Here is a 25,605-nt window from a genome sequence, read left to right on the forward strand (position 1 = left end):
GCTAACTACGGTTGCGTTTTCTATACCTAGCTACCTGCCCGCCTGCCTACGGTGGGCCGCTGTGCAGACATTATGCATCGACCGAAGAAAAGAACGCAATTATCTACAACGCGCTCGCCAAGTATTTTCCGCCCCTAACCATAATATCTTCCCAATCAAGGATTTCCCACCACTCCTCTCATCCATCTACGTCTCAGTTCCTCAAAAGAGGATGTTGGGGTATTGCACAAAGTAGCGTCTCCCCTTCGCCCATAGAACAAAATTCAGAAAGCAAGCCGCTATGTATCCATCCGATTTTCCTGCCGCGCCGAGACATCATCTTGCGCTTTCCATTACCCCCCGATAGTACTCTAGGCTCAAATCCACGGTGTGCTTGAGATATTTGTCTTCGGTGAGTGGAAGTCTCAAGACGTTATGAATATTGTTTTTCTGTTGGGTATTAGCATTGTTCCCAATGTCGAAAGCAGGGGTATGTATGGCTTACTTCTCCCTTCTTGCCAATAGCAATGACAGTCTTAGCAACCACTCCACTGATGGTCTCGATGGCAACCGTCTCCATGAAGCTCGGATGACGGGAATCCTGGACTACAGCCGGAAGACCGACAAGCAATCTCTCTACAAGCAGATCGTCAACCGCATGCCCCTTCTTGTCGCTCTGGAGGAGCTCCAAGAAGTCTTGATAGATCTCTCCACCCAAGTGCCACTCCGCGATCGAGTTCTTCTTATCCTGGAGTCCAAGAAGTAGTGCTCTGAGAGTGTTGTAGTCGAGTTCAACAACAGCCTGCGGAGCAACTTGTCTGGCAAAGGTGCGATGAGCTTCATTGAATGAGCCAGCTTTGATCAGGCACTCGACTTCACCAATTGGGTTTCTCTCTACACTTCGCATGTAAAGAGCCTTGGCCTCCCAGATCCAAGCTGCCGGGATTTGGAAAGTCTGTGTCAACGTGGCAAAGCTTTGACTGTCTTCCGAGCAGATAAGCCCAGCGTGCTGTGCAAGGTGATCTTGGATGGATCTTGCTCTGGCCTCGGCCGAGGTGAGATGTAGAAGGACAAAGACTGCATCGAGCCAGCTACCTTCACTGGAAAGCTGGGCAGCAAACGAAAGGGTGGTTCGATCAGCATTTTCATCGGGGTTATCCGAGTATTGAACTTGTCCGGAAGCGATAAGAGCTCGGCTGAGTTGCCAAGTAAGACGGACGTCGAGGGGAGATAGTTGAGAATTCTCGGGTCGGAGTACATCTTCAACATTGACCTCGTTGTTGTATGCATATAGCTTCAGAAGACCCCACAACAAGTCCTCACGCTGCTGAAGGTTTGCGTCGTCCCACAAAGCCGGTACCTTCTGCTCCACATACCACGAGTGAGGTGTAGCAGTTTCCCTATCTTGCGCGATGTCTTCTTGGAATTCTGCAACGGCAGACTCGAGTGGCTCCTTGGCTGAGATAGCGTACCAGAGTCGGAGTCCGAAAGCTTGTCGCCAATCAAGCCCAAATCGCTTGGAAATGCCAAAAGTAGCCATTTCGCCCTTGGAGCCAGCACAGACACACACGTTACCAGCGAGAAACTCATAAACAGTTCGTACAGGCTGGCTGAATTCAGCAAGCATCTGTGTCTTTTGCCAGTCATCGAGCTGTTGACGCATATCTTTTCTGATGCTGTCCTTGCTACCGATCAGAGCAACAAGAGTGGCCAGGTGGTAGTTACCGCTGCTGACGAGTTGTCCACATGCATCAGGAATTCTATGACCCGACAGGGATGCAATAGCCTTCTCCTCGTTAGACTTAGCGAGAGCAACATGCTTGGAAGTCGACTCGTCCACTAGCTTCTGCCAAAACGCCGACAGGTTGTCCTTTCTCAAACGATCCCGAATATCTGGAACATGCTGAAGACTCTCTGGGGGCTCAATAGGGTCAAAGAGAACACTAGCCAGCTGCCAAATAAGCTTCTCATGTGTGGCAGCTGGGTTCGAGGCAGCACCATCGTCGAAGAAATCGTCGAATGAAAAAAATTCGGGGAGTCGAGCACTTGGAACACCGTCCGAAACATCAAACAGGGTCATGTCTTTGTGTTTCTTGAGCAGAGTGCCGGAGGCCTAGATAATTATTAGATTACGATATCAAAGGTCTTGAATTGGCAGACTCACTTCATTCGAGAATTTGGCGAATCGGATGTCTCGATGCTCTGATACGACACCCCCCTTCTGGATCGTAAGCAAGCCATCTCTCCCACGAACATGGCGGGATGATCGTCCAAATGGCTTTGTGCTTTGTGGAGCGGCATAAACCAAAGTACCATCAGGGCCCCACTGAGGCTTCATGGAGTCGTGAAAAGCACGGTCTTGCTCTGACATATTCGACATGTCTTGGTCACCGGTTTTTGATCTCTTTACATATGGCCACTGCGACACAGAAGCTTTAGTAACATTCTTTTATTGATTTACGTACATGACTAGGCGCAACAATAGGCCTCGATATCCTCATCCCCAGATCGGAAGATCAAACTGAAGGAGAACTAACCTTAAACCCCTCTGGCTTTGCTGGAACTTTTGCCGCCTTGATCGGACTGTACGTGCCGTGCAACGAGTGCATCAGATCAATAGTGGTTGCGAACCCACGGTTGTCTGAGACAACTCTCCGTGGCATTGGTGTTGGCGCTGAGTCACCTCGGTAATCATCACCGTGGATCTCGATCATGCTCTTGAGTAAAGCTCGATCCTGCTTCTTGGGACTCACTGTGGCTTGCAAGGTGATTGCCCAGTCGTCAGCTGCAGTGAACTTCCGCTTGAGAGGCGTTTCCGAACTCTTCAACAATCTCTGTCTTGCTCTCAAAACCACACCGGGTGTTTCCATCGTGACGTCCATATCCTCGTCATCGTCTTGCGAGTCATAGAGCTCCGCGGTATTGCCAGCCACGGGATAAGAGCCCGCCATCTCTTGATCCACTATGCTGACAGATTCACCATCTTCGTAGACACCGTCTTGATCCATTGGCTCTTCGACGCCGCTCTCCGACTGTGAACCCACGGAGCGCTCATCTAAAAAAGACTCCTCTTGCTGCTCCTCGTATTCACCGTCCATATTCTCGTCATCGTAAAGCTCCTGGTCATCGAAAGCGCCAGGGAGAACCTTCTTTTTTCTGAACGCGAATGTGTCCTCTGGATCGGACTCGTCGTAGGTCATTTGAGAATCGGAGGCAAAGGACTCATCCAAATGAGCGGACTTGGGGGTAGGTGCGATCGGGGTGGGAGTTTCTGGCGGAGCACTCAATGTACTCTGTCCAAACTCGCTAGTAGCATCAATCTCATCCTCCTCCTCCTCCGGAAAGCTGTAAGTGGTGAAATGCTCAACAGTGAAGATCCATGCTCCAGTATCCTTGATGTAATCAACGAATGTAGTATCTTTGACCTGCTTGAGCTTTTCGATGTGCTTTGCGAATCTAACGTTGCTACTTGTCTTGCCTCGAGGCCATGAGTTCTCTAGCGAGATAAGAGATGGCAAATTCAGTCCCTTGCCCACTGGTGGCTTCTTAGCAGGGTTTGGATACACTGTAGCCGATCTGGGGACGAGAACGACGATGTTATCATAGATGTCATCAAGGTTGATGTTTGTGAAGTCGACGGCTGACTTAAATGAGACGGAGCCAACACCATTACGACCAACGGTAAAGCCAGTGACCGCCTTGCGCTCTTCGCGAGTCATGTTCTCAATCTCCTCTCTTGAGGGCTTCATCCAGTACTGTCCGACTTCCTTGTCTTGCCCCGGATTTTGGGAATTCGGCTGGGTGAGAGCGGTCTCCTCCTCATTGACAATAGTCAGCTGATTATTGGCATTGGTAGCTTGCTCAGTCTCCACAGGACTGGAAGTGCCTGTTCGCTTCTTACCATTGGCACTAGCTGGGTCTGAATTGCCACCGATATTGTTCACCTGCTTTAAGGGGCTATCAGAAGATGATCCGTGACCGTTGAGTGTAACATCAGCGCCGAACGAGACCCGCTTCTTGAGAATGCCACCTTGGATTTGTGAACTGTGCTGTGGGGACTGGGCGGCCTCAGGGGGACTGAAAAGATCTTGGTGGAGACCTCTGCTAATCGCAAGCCGCTTCACACTGCCAGTGCTTCCAAAGTGTCTGTTGTTGGGGCTAGAAGAGAAAGCACCGGGAGCCAGGATACTATCTTCGGTGTTGAAGCTTCGGCGGAGACTGCTGGTGGACATGCTCTTGTTGAGAGAGCGACCAAAGCTACCACCAAGCAGGCTACCACTAAATGCACCTGGAGTGCTGGTTGTGCTGGAAGAACTGCTGGGTGAGTTATAGTTGCTGTAAGAGAACCCAAAGCCAGGGCGTTTCTGAGGTGTGGAGAAGCGAGAGCCCGGAGTGGAGTTCAACTTGTACATCGGGAGAGCAGCACTCTTCTTAGCCTTGACATTGCTGGACAGAGGAGTGGCAATGGGGCCAGGATTATTGACTTGAGTTGAGGCCAGGTTTGCAAATAGCGACGTAGAGCCAAATGCAGTATTGTCGTTAATGCTAGCCGTAAGAGATTGAGGAGTTTGTTGGTTTTGCTGGGATGTGTTGAAGATGGAATTGCCGCTGCCGAACATGGAATTCTGTGGCTGCTGCTGTTGTTGTTGCTGGCCGGTGTTGGCCGAGCCGCCGAACAGGCCGCCGGATTGTTGAGCATTGGTGCTTCCGAACAAGCCACCAGTCTGTTGCTGTGTTCCAGTAGATCCGAAGAGACCACCCGGCTTTGCTTGGTTGTTGTTTGTAGCACCAAAAAGACCGCCTGTGTTTTGTTGCTGGTTCTGATTCTGGTTGTTACCAAAACTTCCAAAGAGACCACCGCTACCAGTGTTCGTGGGTTGTGTGCTTCCAAACAGACCTCCTGTGGCTGCTGGCTTGGCACCAAAAAGGCCACCAGTACTCTGATTAGCAGTTGAGCCACCAAATGGGTTTGTATTGGCAGCTGGCTGGCTGCTTCCGAAGAGGCCGCCAGTGTTTGTAGCCGCAGGTGTAGAGCCAAATAGACCGCCAGTAGCAGGCTTGGCTTGGTTTGCTGCACCGAATAAACCCCCGCTTTGCTGGGTGTTGCTCGCACCAAAGCCACCAAAGCCAGTACTTGCAGCAGGCTGTGCGGCAGCAGCACCGAACCCAGTTGTGGTAGCTTGCTGAGTATTGTTCCCGAACAAGCCACCACCGCCGCTTCCAAAGCCTCCTGTCGTTGTGGAAGCACCGAAGCCCGTACCGGTAGCTGCTGGTTGAGATGTACCAAAGTTAAAAGGGGTCTTGGCAGCATTGTTGTTTCCAAAGAGACCACCAGTGTTTGTAGTAGCAGGCTGTGCTCCAAACAGACCTCCAGCTGGCTGGGCCGCAGGTTGAGCTCCGAACAGGGTACTGGTATTCGTCGCCGCCGGAGTAGAGCCAAAGAGTCCACCAGTCGCAGGCTTTGCGCCAAATAGACCACCACTTGTTGCCGTGTTTCCAAAGCCGGTCGAAGCAGGTTGACTAGTGCCAAAACCTGTGCTGGTTCCTCCTCCAAAGGCATTGGTCGTCGCAGGCTGCGCGCCAAAACCGGTTGAGGCGGGTTGACTTGATCCAAAACCACCAAAGTTTGTTGCACCAAATGCTCCTGTCTGGTTGTTGCCGTTACCATATCTGCGGCCTTGGGCGTAGTCTGCTAGTCTCAATTCCTCTGGTGAAAATTTCTGGTACGGGGGCTGGAAGCAGATACTTTGGAAGGCATTCTGTTGGTTCGTGCTGCTGTTGGGTTCTTTCTCGACAAATGGTTGGAATTGAGTGCTTCCAGTTCCCTGGCACTCTCCCACACCTGCAGTGGTGAGGGCTGTCGACTGAGGGGCTCCGAATGCGCCAGTGGCTGCGCCTCCACCAAAGGGAGAGCTGGTAGCTGCTCCTCCGAAAGGGTTGGACGGCGCTTGAGTAGCACCAAAGGCAGGCTTGTTCTGGGCAAATAATCCACCACCGGAATTGTTTCCGCCGCCAAAGGCAGTAGTTGTCGAGTTATTTCCTCCGAATCCCCCGAAGCCAGAACCCCCTGCTGTAGCAGTATTGCTCGTCCCGAATAATCCTCCACTAGATGCCGCGGCACCAAATCCGCCAGGCTTCGCTCCAAAAGTATTGTTTGTAGTGCTGCCAAAGCCACCTGTAGATCCCAAAGTTAGCGTGTGTGCCTCGACGTTGCTGTGAGAAGAGACCTGAGAAAGCAGCCCTTAAGGGAAGACGATTGCGGCGATCAACCATAGTCGCTGCAATAAAGATGTAGTGGATAACCAATATTGAAGAGAGGATAGAGGACGCGAATGCGCTTTTGGCTTTGACATGTACGCCCGGAGAGCGCAGCGCACATTCGATTCGAGAACGATCCAGAGCAGAGATTCGGCGACATACCTCCAGAGCCAAAGGCACCAGTCGTCCCAGTACCGCCGCTTCCAAAGAGCCCGCCACCCGTGTTCGTGCTGCCGAAACCTGTGTTTCCAGTTCCGCCAAAGCCTGTCGGGCGCAGAGAAGGTTCGAGTAAGCGATGGGTCCACGCTGATTGCAAAAGCCGCGATCCAAGACATTCTCCGGAGCAGAGACAAAGCAAGAAGTGAGAGTAGACATACCTGTATTGTTGGTCGTGTTGCTCGACCCAAATCCACCAGCTCCGAAGCCGGTCTGCTGAGTATTATTGTTCTGGCCGAAGCCACCGAAGCCTCCTCCGAAAGACATGGTTTACGCAAGGAGGGGCTGTACTCGAGGTCGTATGTATGAAGTCGCGGAGACGAGCGCAAAGATGATTGACGCGAGATCGATTGCGCGCCACGAGAAATGAAGGTTCAGGTCGCGCTCAATGACGACAGGAAACAGCAGACATGAGAATTGACTAAAGAGGGACAGGAATCATCTGTGTCGAAAGTCAATGCAGATGAGCAGATGAGGTTGGTGAATGTGAAAGGGGGGATGAGGGTTGGCTGCCGTGGGCGACCAGAATATTATATGGGGTTACTGAAGCTGGCTGGGGGTGAAGTTGCTGGACTTAGGCTCCGCACGGACGGCCAATTATTTTCCCGCTAGTTTTGCGAATGACTGATACTACTGCTGCCTAGTGAACTCTGTGTCACCAACAAGTACTCGGTTGAACAGCGAGTCCAATGCCACGACTCGGGCTGGAGAAAGATTGCTGCCTGAGGGAAACGGTTGGTTGTCAAGCAATCGGGACTTCTTCTTGAGTCATATGCATACGCGCAAGGGACTTTTCTGTTTACTTCTGAGCTTGTTTTGGACTGACCGGCAGCATCCACAGTACTTGTCTGGATCCCGCGTGCACAGAAGCAAGTCAATATGGATCCAGAGCTAGCTCTACGGAGTAAACAAACGTATTCATCCACCATATATTAGGTACACCCAGTACACGTCCTAGGACTTACTGTTCTCTCATCGGGCTACCATCCAATATCAAGCTTACAGTATACACACATTACCGAAAGTAAAACCACCTCAATAACACCCAACGTAGCAAGTACCCCGGAAGCACGCTAGAGACGCGACTTGATCGACCTTTCATACCCGCACCACGCGTCTTCGACATTGTTGCCGCAAATCCAAGCACCCTTCACGACCCTAAAAATCCCACCCCAAAAAATCATCACAGCGATAGTGTACAGCATACATCGTACGTAGCTGCTTCTGCGACTCACCTAACTCATCATCCCCGCCTTCGCCGATATTTCAGCACCTCTCTCCATCCCCAATTCGCCTGGCGCAACAGTACAATGGCATCCACCGCCCACCCCTCCTTTCCGCAAAGGCCCTACTCCTCAACGCTACACGGGAAACTGCCCGATCGAGCGAATAATAATAACAACGCCAACAACAACAACAACAATAATAACGCATTCGGAGCCACCGCGCACCCCGTGACGAGAGAAACGGGGCGGCAAGGCGATCGTCAGGACCGCGACAGGGCGCAACGAGACGCAGCTACGGGGTCCGGACCGCAAATAACAGACGAGCAAAGAGAGGAGATAAACGAAGCAGTACGTCTAGTCTAGTCTACCATATTTCCAGAGGAATTCGCAACCCGGGGAGGAATTGAACGGAGTTACACTGCACAGCTCTGCACAGCACTGCACCGCACCGAGCTCTTTTGGCATGTCGTTATTGATTGATCAATTGGTACGGACGGGACGGGAGATCAGTTCCTCAAACTAACAGCAACCCAACGAAAAACAGTTCTCCCTCTTCGACCTCGACAAGGACGGGCGCGTCGACTACCACGAGTTCAAAGTCGCCCTCAAAGCCCTCGGCTTCGACCTCCCCAAATCCAGCATCCTCGACCTCCTGACCGTGCACGGCGTGCCGCCCCCGCCGCTGGCGCCGCCGGCGCAGAACCAGCAGAACAAGCCGTCGCGCGCACAGCACCCCACGCCGCCCAGCCGCCTCACGCTCACCCTCCCAGCCTTCCAGACCATAGCCGCGAAGCTGATCAGCGAGCGCGACCCCCGGGACGAGATCCTCCGCGCCTTCGGGCTCTTCGACACGGACGAGAAGGGCATGATCACGCTGGAAGATCTGCGGAGGGTAGCGCGGGAGCTGGGCGAGGGGCTGGAAGAGGACGAGCTCGTGGCCATGATCGAGGAGTTCGATTTGGAAGGGAAAGGGGGCGTAGGCCAGGAGGAGTTCGTCGGGATATGCATGGGCTGAAGAGCTGAAGAGAGGAGAGAGAGGACGCCTTTTTTTAATATTTGAAAATGCGCCAGGGATGGGATGGGATGGGATGATGGGGGCTTGGTCGGTGGTCGGGATGTTTATGGTATGGATACCCATTTTGGCATGCTAGGCACTTTCTATCTGGGATTATCTGCATGTTTTGAGTACGTACTCCTTTTGAGCGTGGAGTTTGGGCGCTCGAGTCCCTAGGGCATTGCGGATAGCAATCTTTGAATTCGTCACATTCACACCATACACATCAATACACTACCCAAGCCAATGTTCCTCGACGATATGTCCATCGCTCGTGAATTGATCTGATCTACCCCATCCGCCTAACAGTTAAAACAACAGTACATTCACCACACTAGGCTGTGCAGTGATGTTTCAATGCTAGCCACCGAAAGCCTTTCCGGGCAACGAAGTGTATCACTTGCAGCGTCCTGCTTGGATGAAAACTACCAAGAGAGCGCCACAGCCTTGGGGAAAAAAAAGACCACCCGGAGCCCATATCAAATCCTACCTGTGCCCTCTGTTTTGCATAGATCTCCTAGAACTGTATTAAGTCGCCCCCTCCCTGCCCATTGTTCTGTTGCGGTTTTTGACCAAAGGGGTTTGGGCTTTGCTGGGAGCCGTATCCACCACCGAAACCATTCGACATACCAGCGGGACCAGTAGCCGCCGGAACTTGGTATCCAGCAGCAGCGTATTGTGTTTGTGGCATTCCGGTGTATTGGGTCTGTAGGAATGGGTTGGTACCTGTCTGTTGACCAGTAAGTCTTCCCAGTCCTGCACCAGCACTGTTGACAAATGTGCCTGGTGCGGTATGCTGCGCCGGGATTCGCATTTCACCAGTGTTACCGAAGGTGTCCATCCCATCACCACTTGAGAGTAGTTGATTGAGTCGGGCGTGATGCGGATCTTGCTCTTTCGGTGGGGCTTGAAACGAGGTGATTGGGTTGTAAGAGTTGGTTTTGTTGAAGGTGGCAGTCTGTTGCTCTTGGAGTGTTGCGAGAGATGGCTTAGAAGCTTGTGCTGTTTGAGGACGAGCAAAGCCGCTTGCAAAGGGGTTGTTTGAGCCAGTTGGTGTTGGCTTGAGAGCCATGGGTTGAGTGTTGGTCGCCCACGGGTTGTTCGTGTTGGCGGGAACGACAAGTTCAGGCGGTTGCTGCTGGGGTTGTTGTTGTTGGAATTGGGTCTGCTGGCCGTAGGGATTGAAGCTGGTTTGCTGTGGCTGCAATTGCTGCTGTTGCGCATATGGATCGAAGCCAGTAGGTTGAGCTGCGAACCCGGTTAAGTATCCATTCTGGTAGCCGGTTGGCTGTGGCTGTTGGAAGCTCCCGTTGTACATGGTTCCCAAGTAGCCGGTCTGTTGCTGCTGCTGCATATTGGCGTCAATCGGATTGCCAGCCCAGTCCACCTGTGTTTGCTGCTGATATCCTTGGTTGAATCCCGTAGGCTGAGCAGTTTGAATAGGGTCGTCATCAAAAAGAGACGCAGCATTTTGCTCCTCCAGCTCTCGCCTCCGTAGCTCTTCCTCTTCCTTGCTCAACTTGATGGCCTTTGCCAGATCATCATCGTCAGGCTCTCCATTCCGGCTCTGGCGCCTCTTACGATCTTCCTCCTCCTGGTACTTGCTAGCCTCAATAGCAAGCTTGTACTCGGCATCTTCTTCGTCGGCGCGTTGAGCTCGGTGAGGACGTGTTGGTCGGCTTCGGGATTGGTCATGGTGAGGCTGAGGCTGGTATTCATCGATGCCAGTCACTCTTGACTTCCAGTTCCTACGGTCACTACGCTCCGCACGCAGTCTCTCTTCGTCAAGGATAAGTGATGTTAGCTCCTTTGCAGAAACTCGAACTGAAACCCGATTAGCCAATGTGGCGATTGTCCTTCCACAGGAGGGTTCCTACCATTCTGTCCAACGTCACGGCCGTCTTCATCGATATACTGGAATTCCCTTAAGGTCTTGATGATGTAGACATTCTTGTGTGCCCAAGTGACCACCAGTTCGGATCCCTCGTGAAGGCAGTAATCTAGGACCTTGAGAGCTTTCAAAACGTGCCGCCAATTCTTTCCTTTATCATTCAACCGTTTGTCTAGCATATCCATTATCTCGTAGAACTCGTTCGACCTAAGGCGTCCGTTAGACTGTGCACACTGCCAGCAAGCAAGTTGGCATACGAATTGAAGGTCATTTGAGCGATTTCGCTCATCTCCGTCCCTGTCGGTCCCCATGGATCATTACTGGTCGCTATGGATAGTTAGCTGTGTCCCATTAAGCAAACATCGATGTCCGTACCGTTCCGGACCTTCACCTGGACGGATGAGTAGCCCTTGGTTACATTTTTGACGCTGCGGATAACCTTTGACATGTTTGCGACGGGGCCCTGGAAGGATTACGAAGGAGAGGGATTTGCGGTAAGGATATCGATTCAGATAGAGTAGGAAGTGATGGGATCGAGGGCCGCAAGTTTGGTTGTCGAATCGTATGGTATCTTATTTTAATGAATTGTAAAGGTTGCTCGAAGTTGCGACGGGGAGAACTGCTAGACCCAAGGCCAGGGGTGTGTGGGTGACGTTCGTCGACCGACTGACGGATGACGATGCAGTTACTGAGCCCCGCAGCCGTGAACCGTGAAAAGAAAGTCGGGGGGCTGGATACGAAAAGGGAGGTACGGGTGATCAAATGAAAAGTGTAAATAGTTCTTTGACGTTGATTTTATCAGTGGTAGTGGTGGTGGCGACGCTCGTGCGAAGCATGATGAAGTTCGTGTTTGACGTGATTAATGCGACGGAAGAAGATTTCTCACTCTCTCTCACTCTCTCTCTCCCTCTCTCTCCAGAGCGGGTCATGTCCAAATCAGCCCGAAGAATTGCCGATGGCTGTTGGGTAGCTCCATAGATATATCCGGTATACTTCGTCTTCGTACTACGTATATAGGTAAATAGGCAATTTTCAAACTTTGATATCCTCCGTAGATCTATCACTATTGCTTTTTTCTACATGCAGAATATGTATCTGAAAGTCTCAGAGCTTCATTTCCCTGACAACCTACTGATATGTATGTCATTTGATACCTACATAGTATGGCTTATGCCCAGTTCATAAACCTTCCCTATCCCTCGATCATGATTCTTAGAAGAGGCTGGTGAGCCAACGCTTCGATGTCCGTGAATCTACCGTACCTTCTTGAAGCGATCTATTTACGTCTTAATCACGCCAGTCCCTAATGCCCGCGAACAGCAGCAGCGTCGCAAAAAGCCGCAGTCGGATTGGTGATTGATTGACTGTCGTAAAGTAGTCTCTGCCGGCGTCCAATTCATTCCGCGGTTCCAATTCCATTACACACACAGCTGGTTACATCCCATCCGATCCCATCCCACAAGCTTAGACGCAGCACAACCGCATGTTTCACGCGGGTTGTAACTTATAATGCTGATCACCCTCTCTCGTCCTCCCGTCCTATCTACGGTATGCATAAAAGGTTGATCGACGGTTGGGGGTGATAAGCGCCCTGTCGTCTCTTTGCTGCAACTCCGTACTGCAAGAATAGCCCACTTATCACGACGGCTATCCAATCAAGAGACGTTCCAAATTTAGATATCCTAGTATGTGCATGCTTCTAAGTAAACATTTCTCCTTCACAGTTTATTCGCGTTGAGGACCTTTAAGAACTCCGTATCATTCTATGCCTGCTGCAACGTCAAGTCTTCATCTCCTCTCTCCCTCTCTCCTTCTCTCCCTCTCTCCTTCTCTCTCTCCTTCCCCTTCTTTCCCTCTCCCTCTATCCCTTCTAGATGACTTCAGCGCAGAGTTGTCTCCGCCTGCAGACGAAGCTCAGAACTGCTTGTTTTGGCGCGGGGCTTCTAACCGAGCGGCTCATCCATTCTATCCTAGGACGCCCGTGTCCGTAGTTCAGTCTGGATTATGGCAACTCTGAGGGAGGCAGCTCGTCGACGCTTGAACCTGGATCCCCTAACAACCTCGCTCACCCCTCCCCAACATCCCTCTCAACATCAGACACCAACAAGTTCGGCTTTGTCTGCGGCGTCTCTGAGCGCTCCGTTTGGCTACAATCCATCATCTTTCACGCCAGTTAGTGCCGTCCGGAACTCCTCTTACAACCCGGCTCAATGGTCGAACTCGCCCAACCTCACTCCAGACAGCAGTTCTCGGTTCTCATCGGGCCACTCCTCGGCGCGGCCTCAAGCCCCAGAGGGTATGAAAGCTCGCTCCTACTACTATCATAACTTTATATCCTGGGATCGATGTCAGAATATAGTTGTGGAGAAGCTAATTAGCTCGAACTAGCTGCTACGCCACCCCCTCCACCACCTTACAGCCCTCCAAGATCACAAAGAACGTCGATGATAGTATCTGAAGAGGCTTCTACTAGGATATCGCCTGCTACTCGACTCTCCTCTGCAACTCTTTACAGGTCATCCCCGGAGCCAGCTTCAGATCCCATCTTCCCCCCTCCTCCCAATACGCGAGCACGGGCTGCTTCGAACGATAGACCGCTGTCGCTGTTCAATATAGCCTCATTCTCAAGGCGAACGACGACACCAGAATCCCAAAGGCTTTCGCCAGAGACCATTAGGGATCATGGATCCAATCCTCGCCGGCCAGTGCCCGTGTCGATTGAAGCTCCGCCCTCAGCCTCAGAAGAAGAAGGCTCGTTAAATGTGGAGTCACGACCCCCAGCTTCGCGTAGAGCTGTATCCGCAGGGGCTATAAGCACACCGTCATCCTCGCGTTTACGTGGCTCATCAGCGTCAAGATGGGCGCCTGGTATGCCATTGCCTCCTCCCCCGCCAGGACCACCTCCTCCTTCGTCAAGGTCACAAAGCATGACTGGAACGGATCGGGTAGTCTCGCCATCGACGAGGAGGCCAGATCCCTTGTCGACACTGGGTCCGGTGCCCCCAACTCCAGCCGGTTGGGTGGATGGGGATCTTGCAGGAAGAGGAAGGTCTCCAAATCGTGGACTGTATATCGATACGTCAAGTGCTGGCTCAAGTACTGCCCCCGAGTCCAACTCAGGATCAAGTTCCTCCGGCTTAGCCAGAGCTCATGCCGTGAGAGGCGAGAAGAGCATCCGGGAAAGAAGGACTGAAAGCAAAACCAGGCGAAATGCTGTTGCGGCAGAAGAATCTTCTAACAATCCTTGGGCCGAGTCAATCACGCCATCAGATATTGTTCTTCCGCAAACTCTACTTACCAGGAGACCAACGATTACCCGTTCTACTCCAAGGAGTGCAAGATCATACAACGTAGAAACACCGAAATCTGCAGGCAACTCGCAGCGTAATACACCAATCCAATGTGGGCCCGCGGGGGCTGGGTCCAGAGGTTCGACTCCTCGGCCGTCTCTTTCTTCGAGTCGACCAGAGGCCCCCACTCCACCCTTTTCTCCTGGGCAGATAAAAGCCGCGTTCACTGCAGCCTCTCCAGCTATACCGCCGAAGGGATTGCCTACCCCTCCACCGCAATCAAGACTAACCCTCAACTCTCCAAGTCGACCTGTTTCTCATATACTACACATGCCCAACACTGATGCAACCACTATCGCACCGCTCGTTCCTTCTCGTCCAGGCTCTCGACAGTCGAACCACAGCCAAATATCTCAAATATCTCCAGCGGAGCAATTCTCTCGTGCGGCCGTTGAAAGGCACCAAGCGTTTGCGCAGAAAGAAGCTGCCGCCGCAACTGATGGCGAGCGTGTAAGAATATTTGCAGAGTTTATCGTCACGGAATCTCGTTTGCGGAGGCAAAGATATGCTTCTGCAATCGATGAAATGGGTTCCGAGATCCTGGAGCTAACCCGTGACCTCTTCCGTCCGTACAGTAGCCCTCGGAAGGAGTCTACGGAATCACGATCAAGTGCGTGGACGCCAGAATCATCTACCGGACCGAGATCACCTGGAATTTCGGGACCGGGAATGAGATCACACAGAGGGTCTTTAATGTCAGCTTTGCACGACGTACCAAAGCTCCAGACAGCTGCGGAGTCATCTTCTAGCTCGAAGCAAGCTTCTCCTGCAACAGGAAGGCCCGAGTCATCATGGTGGACAGGTTATATGCCTTGTTTGTCACCGATTCCAAGTATGAGTGTAAGCGAAGTCCTTGATGGCTCGGATTCGAGAGGAAGACCTTCAAGTAGGTGGTGGGAAGTAAGCCAGGAAGGATCGAATGGCACTCCCTCGATGGACTTGAAGCGGTCTAAGCGAGAATCGAAGTATATGGGTATGCCACGAGAGCTACGGGAGGCGCTCCAGTATGAGAATGGTGACCCGAGAGCGAATCAAAACGGCAAAGGAATTGACATGTCCGAGTCGAATGAGTCCAACATCTACGGAGAGAATGAGTACCCCCCTGAAAAGGTTGGCTGGCACGAGGAAGAGCCATCGCAACCGATACTGCGTCAAGAAACGTCAAGATCCCCAGCTCCATTTTCGCCTGCACCGGCTACCCCAAATCCGAATCACTTGGACGTCTCCCGCCTTGTAACATTACCTCCTCCCTATCCTCGCCATCATCCAGCCGTCAACAACAACCACCCTGATCTAACTTCCATCCGCAGCGTCGTCCGAGTCCTCAGCGATTTCACCGAAGTCGAAGCCACTAAAGAACGCTTCTCAATCAGCAGTGCCAAAGTGCAAGAGGATCTAGCCGCCGAAATTTCTAAGCGACGCAACTCCCTCCGAAGCAACATCCAGCGTGAAGTGGGCTCTGGAAACATGACCTACGCGGACGCCGCAAAAGTCGAAGCGGCGGCCCTAGAAAACGAACAAGAGAAGACCAAAGCGGCCTCCAAACTGGATTTCGAGCTCTTCCAATCCGAAGTTGTGATCCCCTTGAACGATTTACTGATGGATCGAGTGGCCCGCTCAACCGAACTCTTCACCCAGCTGCGGTCCAAGCTTTTTGTAGACGCGCAAGAGCAAAGCCCCAACCTCACGCAAGAAGAAGGTGATGAGCAACCCGAGCTTCTCGAAAAACTCACACTACTAAAATGGATCTTTGAAGCTCGCGAGCAGCTGCACAGAGAACTCTTCGACCTCCTCAGCGACCGCAACAACCGCTACCGAGACATGGTGATCACACCCTACCGACTCGCCGGCAACGCGGAAAAAGTCCAGAACGCCGAGCTCTTCTTCGCCGAAGACGCATCCAAACGCAGGCTAGCCTTCGAGCAGGAAGCGCTGAAACGCACGGAGGAGTTCATGGACGTCATCGAGGAGAACGTCGTGCGCGGCGTCGAGGTCCAGCTCTCGGCATTCTGGGACATCGCGCCCAGCCTGAGCCGCATCACTGAGCGCATCCCGACGCGCCTGGACGCGGCCTTTCAGATCCAGATCCCGGCCGCCGAGTACGCGGAGAACCCGAGCTACTGGGAGTTCCCGATGCAGTACCTGTACAGCCTGCTCGGCCACTGCGAGAAGAGCACGTACCAGTTCATCGAGAGCCAGACGAACCTGCTGTGCCTGCTGCACGAGGTCAAGAGCATCGTGACGCTGGCGAACTGCCGGCTCATGCGCACGCAGCGGGTGGCACAGGGCGAGGACGAGGAGGAGGTCGAGCGGGAGTTGAAGGCGGTAGAGGCCGATGAGGAGGTCCGGCTGACGGATGACTTGAAGGAGAAGGTGCGGTGCGTGGAGGAGCTGTGGAGCTCCGCGCTCGGGAGGGAGTTGACGGGTGTGAAGAGCAGGATCGCGAGGTTCCTGGTTGAGCAGGGGGGCTGGGACGAGGATGTATAATGTGATTTATCCCCTGGTTGGACTGCGGTATTGGATCGGGGTATTGGGAGAGGGAAAATGGGCTGTTCTTTCTTCTCTCGTTGTATCCATGTATCTACCTATAACCATTTACATCCACCAAATCTTTTCCGTGGAAATGTGGAGAGGGCGGGAGGATACTACCCGTCGCTGCCAAAGCCATAGCCATAGCTAAAATCCTCTTACGTATAATATATATAACAGCGCGAGTTTGCATATCTGTCGTGCACCATACACTATATATTACATTATACGAAGTACTAACGATAGCCCCGCTCTCCGCTTCATCGACGCTTGTGAGTCCGAGCAAGCCTCGCCCGCTTCCTCTTCGAGAACCAGATCTTCAGCTTCAGGATCACCCACGCCAGCCCCATGGCCACCGCGGCCACCGGCAGCGCGGTGGCAAAGTACAGCCGCATCGTGTGCGCCAGCGCGTAGACGTCGGCCTGCATGCTGAAAAGACTGGCGATCAGGCTCATTGGGATGAAGAAGGACGCCAGCCAGGTCAGGCGTGCCACGTTCTTGGCGTCGGCGATGGCGTGCCGGGATTCCTCGATGGACATGGTGCTCGTGAGGATGGATGTCACGCGATCGATGCGCATCTGGTACTCTTGCATGTACGACAGGGCGCGGGCGAAGTCGACCCGGATCGCGGCGATGGATCCCTTCCCCTCCTCCGGGCCGGGCGGGCGCGCTGGCTGGATACTGCTGCTGAATCGCGAGGCCGACGAGGCGTGCTGAGCGCATGGGCATCCTGAGCTGCTGCCGACCCCGTTGATGGAGACCGTGGTGACCTCGCTGTCGTGGCACGGGAATCCGAAGACCTGTCGTATGCTGTCGGTAAGCATTTCCTGGTACAGGGGGACCAGACGTCTCCAGACGTGGAGCCTGCTGAGGGCCCCGTCACTGCTCGTATCTATATTCTGGGCGGCGAAGTTGTCCGGGAGTGAAATTTCCCAGTCGATGATTCCGAGACGTGTGCGGATGTAGCTGGCCATCGTGAGCCATTCCGCGCAGACGAGGTAGAGGAGGGCTCTGGTTGGGGCGTGGAGGTCTGTCTTTGAGCTTCCAAAAAGGACTGAGGTCGGATGATGGGTCAGAACGCTGCCTATGGAGGCGGAAGGTTGCTTGGCCCAGTAGATGAAGTCATTGAACAGAGAGTCTCGAGGCGGCCCGGGGGGGATGCGGGGAGAGTGCATGCTGGGTGTCGATGACCAGTTTCGGTATCCGTGCCAGAGAGGCGTTCCCTCTTTTATCGTGGGGTCGAGGAGGAGGATACCTGGTGAGCTTGTGAGCTCCAAGAAAACACTGGAAATATGTGCAAGAACGGCCATGGAGGAAGACTCACCAACGGCACTGTTACCATCCTGCCCCTTCTTCAACCAAAAGCTCGTCCTTGTCCTCATGACTCCCACAATCGCATCCTCCGAATCCCAAACCGCCTTATTGTTCAGGTCGTCATCTGGCCTCCGGAGAACATTGAAATTCGATGCTTCTCTGATTGCTGCCTTGAAAGATTGGGGAGTCTTGTAGTACCGAGCCGTCACATACCGAAGCTGTATCCAACGTCGGTGCTCTTCAGCTGACTGTAGGCTCGGAGGATCTTCCCATCGATCGCGAACGTTGTACCATGCGTAGTCCACGATGTGTTCTCGGAAGAAAGCAGGCTCGATGTCGAATTTGGAACCCAGAGCCTCAATCACGTCTCTTGAAAGATCTTCCACCACGTAGAGCTGTAGATTACACCTGCCACCTCTTCCTCTTCCATCACCTCTGATCTCTCCTTCTCCGTCAGGTCTCTGCTCGTGCTCATTCTCTCTCTCCCCTCCACCTGTGCTTTCGTCGTTGAGGGCTACATGGAGAGCCGACACGTTCCTGCAATGCTTCTGCTCCACGTTGCCGGAAGCCATGTACTTCAGAAGCATAACATTAGTTCTCGCGGCCCTCTCAGCGCGTTTTTTGATCCGCTCCTGACATTCCAAGGGGTGGAGGTCAGGCCCCTGTGGTGGAGGGGTAGTAGTGAGCTCCTTCCAGCGCAACGGAGTGGTCCCGACCTCCATGAAATCAGCCAGGAGACGGAGATGCGGCCATGTGTTCGATAGGGCCTTCACGTGGGTAAGATACGGAAGGGGTTTTTTCACATCGTCTCTGCATCGAGTCAGTTCTAGTTGCTGTAGCTGGAGTCTGTCGATGGTCTGGATCTTACGGGAGAATTTCCCACTCCTTCTGCAACTGCCTCACCTTGTCAGGTGAATACACATCTCCTATCTCGTAGGAGGCATCTCGCAGCTCCGGGCGAAAGAACTCGTATATTTGCTTCTTGGCCACCATAGCCCAGTCTATGCCCAGCTCCAGGTCAAGAAGTGGAATGAAATATCGACAGTCGCGCCGGAGATGATGTGAAGCTCTCGAAAGCCGAGAAGGATGGATGCAGTCTCGCTATATAGTCATCGATCAACCACCTTTTGCGGCTGAATGAGGCTTGCTCTGTCTTTAACGAAGCAAAATGATTGGATGCAGGGGGAGGGAGGCTGATGCTATCACAAACGTGATCATGCAGGAGGGAGGAGAGTGATTGGTAAGAAGTTACTGCGCTTCGGAGGGGATATTAATAAAGTATTGGGGGCTGGATACGGCTGAAGACATGAATCTGTTCAACGGAAGAGAAGCTGGGATTTTCTTGAAGAGTGCAAACCTATCGGTGGTATGAGTGATCAAGACTATTTTTTGTATTGCTCCTTGCATGGTTGCATATATGCTGATTGAGGTGGCTGCGTTGTCGGGACATGGAAGACCTGTGAGTGAATGCGTGATATGTGATTGTCATGGCTGATTACCAAGGGGTGTTGATAGGTATGTTCTGTCTCTCCCCCCAGTTTGACTGCAAGATTTGATTGAGGCTGGACCCGATAGATACAGCGCCTACCACGAGGAGAATCCCAAATCCTTTCGAGAAAAAACCATGAGGACTGCAGTAACAGCAACAGAAACAGCAACGATCAGCTTATTTTTTCGATCGGAATTCAAACTGTAGTTTAAGCTTGCCTGTTATCCTGATCAGGGTAGCTTATGGCGACAGGATACCTATCTTTCAGACTGCGTTAGGCCGGATGGGTTGATCTGACCAGCCCGGCATTGAAGCGACTCTCAACCGTTTCCTTGGCTCGATATCTCATACAGGGAGATGACTCTGAGCAAGCGCTGCAAATCAGATTCTCAAGGCCGAACATACTACTCACATGAAAAGGACAGAGGTAGACAACCCGACATGTCGGTAAAGTCAACAAAGAAACTTGGCAATGCGAAGAAAGCGGAACGGAAGAAGAAGGAAAAATAAGAAGAGGAAGCAACCAGGGCTTTTGAAAATCCCCGAGATGCAAGACATCCAATGCAAAGCCCACAAACTCTATACATAATACCACCCCCTTCAAAAATACCATTTTATCAACAATCCCACGAGCGCTTCTCGAAGCCTGCAAACTAGGGGGAGTTAGCAGGAATACAGCTTTCTCATTGTACCTTGCAATTCTCTAGCGCTGAAAGCTAGCCAAGTATCGTTTAGAGCCTTAGAGCATGTTAAGTAAAATAAAGCTTTCAAAATCGTGGTCGTATCCTTGCTCTCGAAAACTTCTCGCGAGGTTTCCGAATCCATCAGGTCGTTAACCGCCTGAGCCACCCTTCCTTGCCCCCCTTTGATGAATTTACGACAAAAGAGAGCCAAAACCGAGTCTTCAAAAGCTCTTTACGTTGATTCAACATTTGAGATCTGAAAGCCAAGTATCACTGTTGACTTATAGGAAAAGAAGGTAATTTTTTATAAGAAAAATCAACCCTCGCTCTTCCCCCCCCCAAAAAGCAGAAATGTTTACAAGGAACTTGAAGGAACTTACAAGTACCAGTGTGGAAAGAAGGATGTCACCGAGAAATATCCCGAAACTCTACGCTCTCGATCATCGCGGAGCTTTCTCAAGTAAAACCTGCCATTGGAATCCCGAGAACCCAGCCCTTACGTATGAAGTATACTTACAGACCGACATCCAGCGGCTCAAGCGCACTAATCTCACCGACCAACCGATCCATGCCAGCCTGAGCGACGGACGCCTGAAGGCGCCCCCCCCCCCAAATCACACAAGCCCCTCTCCTACTCCGGGCACTTGTAGTAGCCGTCGCCTCCGCTGCAAGGCTTGCCGATGTTATTCTCGCAGGATCCTACAGCGCATCCGTATCCCTGATGTCTTCTGTTAGTTCCTGTGCTCGAGACTTGTATGCAAAAAAGAAAAGGGAGATATATATATATATATATATATTTTTACTTACCACGTAATCGATGTAGCACATGGGGGTTTTCATCGCGTTGTTTTCGGGGGCGTCGCACCAGCCATAGTTTTCGGCGGATACCGAAGAGGTGAAAGCCAAGGCGGCGAAAAAGAGTGAAACGGAGAATTGCATTTTTTTGGCTAGGCTTGTGTAGTATTGAACCGAGAAAAGAAGATGGTAGTGGTAGAAGGAAATGTGTCTTGGAAATGGATCGAGAAGAGGCTATGAAAGATGAAGAGGAGGGAGAAGAATGGTCACATATATATATATGATTTTACCAACTCCATCGAACCAACTGAAACACCTCTCATGTTGGTCTAAAAATTATTGCACTTGAAGTGAAACTTCGATGGCGAATTTAAATCGAGTTTTACTTTGTAGCACCCACTTTATCCAGAAGTCGGAACCATAGGAGAGAGTATTCAAGGAGAATAGAGGGATTTCGAAGCTGGCGTATCGTACTTCGTTATTCTAAATATAAAGTCGGTGCTGCAGCCAAGAGTCTCAGAGAAGTAGACGGTACTAAAAATAAGGATTATTGACCTTCGAACTTATTTAGCATCAAAAGCATCATCATTTCAACTTGTAAATATTTTATTCGGTTTGGTTTAGCTTTAGTCCGAAGCTCATCTTATGCCGTGATCTCTTATTTATTATGCACTGGTATTCCGCTAGCGATGTTTGATATCTCTGAAGTATATCTCCAATTTAATAAATATCAACTGTAACCGCTGTAGCGCGATGTTATTATAATTATAATATGATCACCGCCGGCGCCGTTCTATTCGAGCTATTCAAAAGCATTTTTAAGACCATTATTTCCAAGCTCGTAAGATTATCATTAAACGGCTAACAAATCTTCAGTACAAATTATTTATTTCTTTACATTCGCAGACACTTCGACCTTGACGAGTATAACGATATATTCCTATCTTGTGTCGAATACATGCGGCTCAGCAAGGCATAGATTCGTAGTCACTCTCATCTTGAATATCAAGAAATAGTATTAATTACAGTACAAAAGCAAGACATGCGTGATATCAAGTTCGTAAGATCTTATACTCGGTACTGCGAATTCCAAGAGTTCTCCACTTTTTCTTGGAGTGATCGACGTGCAATCTTTGAACGTACTAGTTTAAGATGAAAAGGCTTTTTCCTCAATTCATTCACCACTTCTTTCTCTTCGGCGCGTAAGCCAAGGCTCTGCATACCCAATTCGGTGAAGATAGCTGACCAAGTTAACTGACCTTGCCAAATCCCTCTTCCAGATGCAACTCAGCGAACTAATAATGGGGTTAACTGAGGAGTTACATATGTTCAAGTTAACTCGGGAGCGAAATCCGTTCTAGCAGATATAAGCTATATCGCTATATTCGTCGAAGCGTTTACGAATGTAAAGAACAAGAAGTCTATACCGAAGGTGACGGCGACGGCAGTAATCATCATATATTACCGATAAAATCGCCTTCGTTCTAGCTCATGCGATCGATGCTCACTGAATCGAGGATGTACTTTGAAGATACTGGATGACACAGTCTCCCCTCTAGAATACATGCGCAGAGTAGGTATAATTTTGCGAGGGCTCTGACCACGGCTTAAACCCGTCAACGTATAAGGATTCGGTCATGAACCGTATCTCTCAGCAAGTACTTCGGTCTGTGCAATAGAATTGACGGGGCTTTAGGCCGTTCGGAAAACCCACTGCTCTACGTACGATTCATGGGGCTCAACTGGGTAAATTATACTCTGCACATGTATTCTTGGGGGGGACTGTACTACTTAGCGGGATACGATTGCACAGTAGGCCGAGGGCCAAGGCATAGACAGGATGAGCCTCGAGCCAAAATTCAAACCAGGCCGAGTACCTAGAATATTCAAGAGTTCAGATGACAGTGCTTTTAACGCCCAACAAGTTGGAAGGGTAATAATTGTTATCTTTTGATACCGTCCATCTTGCTCAGAAACTTAGCTACCGCGCCGACTTTGGATTCAGGATAGCCAAGGACGATAACTCGGCTCCGGAATCCCTTTCACGCAGAAGGCAGGGAGATACAGGATATCAGACATTTCTCCTTCTTTTCGACTTTCCCCCCTTCCTAGAGCTGTGTCACGTCGACAGGAGGGCGAAACCCTTTTTTGTATCGGTGGTGCCAAGGGTATACCGGGGCTTAGGTGTCTGGACACCGACGTGGACGGATTCTATCAGTGAATGGGCGTTCTTTGAGAAAAAAGTAGGTGGGAAATAGATCTGCTTGCTGTCAGCTCTGCAGAGTCCCCTCTTATCGTGCCAAAGAAAGAAATGGGAAGGGAGGCTACGTACGATTCCTTACCTATACGAGAGAGGTGCCGCCTGCGAACCTTTAGCTTATGCACTCTCGAGGTAAAGAGCCCTATATACTCTTGAGGTAAAAGAGCTTTTCGAGAAAGCGAGTCTGGAGAGCCGGAATTTGAATTAATCGAGCGTTGTTACAACGTCACAGGCGTAGATATTACACCTTGAGGGTGTATGGGGTAAAAGAAAAGACCGGGTCTTTCACTTTTTGAAAAAACTAAAATATATATAGATATGTATATATATATATAAACGATACCTTACGACTCGATACGATCGAGGTTTCTGCGAAGCTCTCACCTACCAAGTATCAGCTCTCTTTCTCGCTCGACTGAAAAAAAAAAAAAAAAAAAAAAAAAAAAAAAAAAAAAAAGCTTGACCTCTAGCATTTCCGCCTCACGGTCGGTTTACCTTCAGATTCTCATTCGAAAGAATTGGCCTAGCGATCGACACCACCAAGGTGGGGGACAGTCCCGTTAGAACACCGGTTAGATCACAGCTACTAATAGAAAACCATGATAAGAAAAATTATCCACTTGCCTTTTTTTTTTTTTTTTTTTTTTTTTTTTTGAAAAAAAAAAAAAAAAAAAAAAAAAAAAAAAAAAAAAAAAAAGACTTTGCTATGGAAACGTGTATTGGAAATATAAAGACGCCTTCATCTTGTTGCGAGCGAGACGGCTTCTGAAAAAAGGAGTGAAAATATAGCTATATATAAAAAAAAAAAACCTCCCTCCTCCTCCCGTCCTAAATTATTTCAACTTCTACCTGTCCGCGTCAACCATCAAAATAATTACCATCTCAATCTTAATATATATATAAATATAATTAAAAAAAAAAAAAAACGTTATACAAATCCAAAGGAAACCATCTCATCCCATCCATCCATTCTCGTACCAAAAGGAAAACAATCACCAAGTAGAAGTTGGTAGGAATGCACGCTTTTTTCGTGTCTTCCTCGCTCATTCCGTCTAGGTAGTATCTACATGGCAATTCTGATATATTTATATGTATATGTATGTATGTATGTATGTATGTATGTATGTATGTATGTATGTATGTATGTATGTATGTATGTATGTATACGCGCAAAGTAAAGACAGCACCATGGAAATCGACGAGTAATCATCGGAACTCGTGATGATATCTTTGCTTCGCCTCTTGATTTGTTTCGACGCCACTGTCAAGCTCGGGATCGCTGTTACGTTAAGCTGGGAAGTTACTGTGGGGGTTTTTTTTTTCCTATTTTTTTTTTTCCTTCTTTTTTTTCAATTTTACTTCTTCTTTTTTTTATCGTCTTTTGATGAAAGAAAAAAAAAAAAAAAAAAAAAAAAAGGTCGATTGCTTTCGAGCGAGTGAGAGAGAGAGAGAGAGAGAGAGAGAGCGTCGTCACCTACCCTACCTACCGGTACCTATGGTCTTCTTCTCGCTTCATTCACCGCTCGAACTCACTCCCGCAGCAACCAACCCCCCCTAAAAAACCCCAAATACCCCTCCTTTTCTTAACAGTGTTTGTCTAACAAGAAGAAGAAGAAGAAGAAGAAGAAGAAGAAGAAGGCTCAAGTAGGTACCGGTAAGCCCACCAACAACCCATTCTCCATCCCCATCATCCCTATCATCCCCATCCACAATCCACAATCCACAATCCACAATCCACAATCCACAATCCAATCCAATGCCGTGCCGTGCCGTGCCGCCCTCGCCACTTCAAAAGCCCCCTTAAAAGCCCCCCCCAAAAAACCCCCTTTTTTTTAAATTTTTTTTTTTTTTAAAATTTAAACATTCAAACAATACATCTCTACAACACCTACCTACAGTACAGTACAGTACCTATCTAAAAGCCAAACCCCATCCCATCCCATCCACATCCCATCCCATCCCATCCCGTCCAATCCCGTCCCATCCTCTAAATTCCACACTCGCTCTCGCTCTCGACATCGACATCGACATCGACCTCCTCCAGCATTCATTTCATTCCCAAGAGCGGGAAAGGAACCCCCCCCCCCCCCTCCCCTCCCCTCCCCTCCCCCACCCACCTTGTACGATGAGAAGCGAAACGAGAAGCGAATAAGATGATATATATTTTTATATTTTTCTGGTTTTATTTATTTACTTTTACTTTTTACTTTTATATTTTTCTGTTATTTATTTATTTTTATTGTTTATTTTTTATTTTTGAAAGAAAGAAAGAGAAAGAGGGTGGTTATTTGATCTGTATGTATGTATGTATGTATGTGTGTATGTGTGTGTGTATGTGTGTGTATGTATGTGTGTATGTGTGTGTGAGAAAGAAAGAGAAAGTGAGAAAGAGAGAAAGAGACAGTATCATCGCATCGCGTACAGTAAGAAGCAGGACGACGCGAGGGCGGTACGAGTTGGATTAGAGAGGCAGGCAGGCAGGCAGGTATAGGTAGGCAGGTATGCAAAAGCGGGGTTTGGGTTTGGAAGAGGCTGGTTATCTGATGGTGATGTTTGGGGGG

General features: G+C 50.3%; 7 protein-coding genes across 7 annotated transcripts; 3 read left to right on the plus strand and 4 right to left on the minus strand.

Moving 5' to 3' along the window:
• Positions 1-315: 315 nt before the first annotated feature.
• Positions 316-6,720, minus strand: L3040_004331 (uncharacterized protein; the record flags this gene model as incomplete). Its single annotated transcript, XM_066154605.1, has 6 exons — positions 316-429; positions 485-2,092; positions 2,144-2,398; positions 2,517-6,154; positions 6,400-6,501; positions 6,615-6,720. The coding sequence occupies 6 exons, from the start codon at positions 6,718-6,720 to the stop codon at positions 316-318; spliced, it is 5,823 nt and encodes a 1,940-aa protein (XP_066011939.1).
• A 1,043-nt stretch (positions 6,721-7,763) lies between these two features.
• L3040_004332 (uncharacterized protein) lies at positions 7,764-8,694 on the plus strand (the record flags this gene model as incomplete). The annotated part of the gene is made up of 2 exons (XM_007288889.2): positions 7,764-8,027; positions 8,224-8,694. 2 exons carry the CDS (start codon positions 7,764-7,766, stop codon positions 8,692-8,694), a joined length of 735 nt encoding a protein of 244 aa, XP_007288951.1.
• Positions 8,695-9,250: 556 nt separating this feature from the next.
• L3040_004333 (uncharacterized protein) lies at positions 9,251-11,072 on the minus strand (the record flags this gene model as incomplete). Its single annotated transcript, XM_007288888.2, has 4 exons — positions 9,251-10,557; positions 10,611-10,831; positions 10,882-10,951; positions 11,000-11,072. 4 exons carry the CDS (start codon positions 11,070-11,072, stop codon positions 9,251-9,253), a joined length of 1,671 nt encoding a protein of 556 aa, XP_007288950.1.
• A 1,556-nt stretch (positions 11,073-12,628) lies between these two features.
• L3040_004334 (uncharacterized protein) lies at positions 12,629-13,817 on the plus strand (the record flags this gene model as incomplete). Its single annotated transcript, XM_066154617.1, has 3 exons — positions 12,629-12,920; positions 13,013-13,379; positions 13,430-13,817. 3 exons carry the CDS (start codon positions 12,629-12,631, stop codon positions 13,815-13,817), a joined length of 1,047 nt encoding a protein of 348 aa, XP_066011940.1.
• Positions 13,818-14,244: 427 nt separating this feature from the next.
• Positions 14,245-16,461, plus strand: L3040_004335 (uncharacterized protein; the record flags this gene model as incomplete). Its single annotated transcript, XM_066154624.1, has 1 exon — positions 14,245-16,461. One exon carries the CDS (start codon positions 14,245-14,247, stop codon positions 16,459-16,461), a length of 2,217 nt encoding a protein of 738 aa, XP_066011941.1.
• Positions 16,462-16,763: 302 nt separating this feature from the next.
• On the minus strand, positions 16,764-18,810 carry L3040_004336 (uncharacterized protein; the record flags this gene model as incomplete). The annotated part of the gene is made up of 3 exons (XM_007288886.2): positions 16,764-17,758; positions 17,828-18,627; positions 18,686-18,810. 3 exons carry the CDS (start codon positions 18,808-18,810, stop codon positions 16,764-16,766), a joined length of 1,920 nt encoding a protein of 639 aa, XP_007288948.2.
• A 1,810-nt stretch (positions 18,811-20,620) lies between these two features.
• On the minus strand, positions 20,621-20,928 carry L3040_004337 (uncharacterized protein; the record flags this gene model as incomplete). Its single annotated transcript, XM_007288885.2, has 2 exons — positions 20,621-20,707; positions 20,797-20,928. 2 exons carry the CDS (start codon positions 20,926-20,928, stop codon positions 20,621-20,623), a joined length of 219 nt encoding a protein of 72 aa, XP_007288947.2.
• Positions 20,929-25,605: the final 4,677 nt, after the last annotated feature.

This window comes from Drepanopeziza brunnea, assembly GCF_022702325.1.
Source record: "Drepanopeziza brunnea f. sp. 'multigermtubi' strain 214-2 chromosome Unknown ctg6, whole genome shotgun sequence".
Taxonomy (NCBI): Eukaryota; Fungi; Ascomycota; class Leotiomycetes; order Helotiales; family Drepanopezizaceae; genus Drepanopeziza; species Drepanopeziza brunnea.